Genomic DNA, 2,175 nt, shown 5'->3' with positions numbered 1-2,175 from the left:
GGCTACAGCAACAAAGAACTGAAATTTGTGCTAACATTCTGATAGAAAAATATTTTAATCTCTTCTAAAAAATGCATTCAGCATAGCGATGTTTCTTCATGCTGCCACTTAAGTGAGTGTATTAATGGTGTTTGATAGTAGCTGAATAAAGAAAGGTGGTGCTGACATTATGTCATGTTGTAGCTTCTGCAACTAAAAATTTCTGTACAACATTTATAATTTTGTTACTTTTTTATGAAGTTAGTTTGGCAGATGAGATGTCTAATATGTCCACTGAAATCTGAGAACACTGTAAAACAAAAGCAGTTGTTCGCGTTAGCTTTTGCGAAAAAATTTTAACCAGTCGATGTTTATGTTCATTTTTTGTCTGAGAGTGGTCACAGACAATTTTTTACAGATGCGCTTTTCCATTGTGGAATTTACTGAAGAGAAAACAGTAGCTGTTGTGCCCAACATATGGATTGTTGGTGGCAAATGCTATTGGCCACCAGGACCTGGCTGCAAAATGGCGACTGTTCAAAAAGCAAAAGCCCCCAACAAAGACTGGAAAATGTACAGCATTGTGGTGAAAACTACCTACAGTAAGTTTATTATGGATAGCTTTAACTTGAGTATGATGCATGCAGTTTCTCTGAATATGCGGGTTCTTATTATAGGCACATATCAAGAGGCTCGTAGAAATCTGGATCAAGCTCAGTACTCTGATGTTGAATCTGAGCACCTTCAGAAACGGAAGGTTAGACTGACCCTTTGGTTTACCATCATGCTACTCATATCGCATTTATGTTCTTTTTTCCCCACTCCTCGAACCTGCTGTGCAGTTTCGAGACAAAGCCCACAGTCTGTTCTGTCTTTTTAATAAGGTGTCAAAGCCAAGTCGTTACATCAGCGATGATGAAGTGCCTACTTTTCATTCACGCCTCACTGGTTCAAATGGACCGTCCACAGATGAACGTAAGTTGTCATACGAAGAGATTATTCTCTTTTGTAATATTCCTTTTTGCATGCAGGAATGGAGAACACTTGTGCAAATGCTTGCGACGAATTTCACGAAGGAGGAAACCAGTTGCAAGAGATTGGCAACCAACAGAAAGGACAGGCAAGCAGCAGCTCACCCTTTTACAATACGTCATACTAAGTCTCTCTTTGTTGCCACACTCGGTCAATGCTGCATATTTCTTTTTAAGATGTCAAAGCCAAGCCACACCTTCAATGCTCTTTTGAAACCCCCCAGCAGCTTCCCTGGCCCATCTGGTTCAACACGTAAGCAAATAAGTCCTTAAGAGTGCTGCTTGTCTGACATGGTTTTGAATTTGCAGACAGAGACTGCGACACTCCGGCAGAAAACACTGAAGGTAATCATCCACATTTCTGGCCTCATCTTCAGTTGACTAACTACTCAATACTTTGCAGATCTTTCAAGTGACTCTGACGAATCGGAAGATGGTTGTGGTAAGCATTGTACTTCCACTTTCCTTATGCTGGAGAGCATATATTAACTTATATGTAATTTTAAAAAAGTATCCTTATAAAGGCGCCATTGAAGCATGTAAATCAATTTAGCTGTATCTAAAACTTAAGATTTCTAGGCCAAGTTGTAGGGCTGCTAGGAGCCCAGCACAATAAATTGCATAGTTTCCCTTGAATGGATATTTAGTCATCCCTATATTCTGGGCAGCTGGGTGACGTTGCAGCACTTTCTTTGCAGAGATGCTGGATGGCCAGGAGACTGAAGCTGGCATGCGTGACTCTGGTAAACTGTGAAAGCTTCTCGTTAGTCATGTGTTTTCAGTTATATATGTGCCCCCGGTAAACTTATCAGTCCAGTACTGACACTTTTTTAACCAAACCTGCATTAAAATTTTCATGTTTTGTCTGCAGCCATGGCTTCACCTCCTGCACGGGCAAAAAACAGGAAGGCGCTAACCCCAGAGGGTACGTTCAGCATCAACTAATGAGATTTTCATAGGTATTGTCTGGTTAAAGTGCAACTTTGGATGCATGTTCATGTTGCCAGGTGCAATGTAGGGCTAGTATACTTGAGAGGAATTAGTGTGCTGTTTTTTGTTGTCAATACAGCTTTTCACGTATTCACTAAAGTAAAGCTTGTCTTATTCCTCCACCTCCGTGTAGGGTAGCCAGCCAAGCCAAGCTTGGTTAACCTCCCTGCCTTTC

At 41.0% G+C, this 2,175-nt stretch overlaps 1 protein-coding gene across 1 annotated transcript; it reads left to right on the top strand.

Annotated features, from left to right (window-relative positions):
- The first annotated feature begins 309 nt into the window (after window positions 1-309).
- Window positions 310-1,955, top strand: LOC119376844 (uncharacterized). Its single transcript, XM_037646536.2, has 9 exons — window positions 310-581; window positions 657-736; window positions 864-954; window positions 1,011-1,099; window positions 1,188-1,263; window positions 1,320-1,355; window positions 1,414-1,452; window positions 1,709-1,753; window positions 1,882-1,955. Exons 1-9 carry the CDS (start codon window positions 347-349, stop codon window positions 1,953-1,955), a joined length of 765 nt encoding a protein of 254 aa, XP_037502464.2. The 5' UTR covers window positions 310-346.
- Window positions 1,956-2,175: the final 220 nt, after the last annotated feature.

Source organism: Rhipicephalus sanguineus, unplaced genomic scaffold (assembly GCF_013339695.2).
Source record: "Rhipicephalus sanguineus isolate Rsan-2018 unplaced genomic scaffold, BIME_Rsan_1.4 Seq244, whole genome shotgun sequence".
Lineage (NCBI taxonomy): Eukaryota > Metazoa > Arthropoda > Arachnida > Ixodida > Ixodidae > Rhipicephalus > Rhipicephalus sanguineus.
Note: the sequence above shows the minus strand (reverse complement) of the source record. Positions and strands in the feature narration are given on the sequence as shown.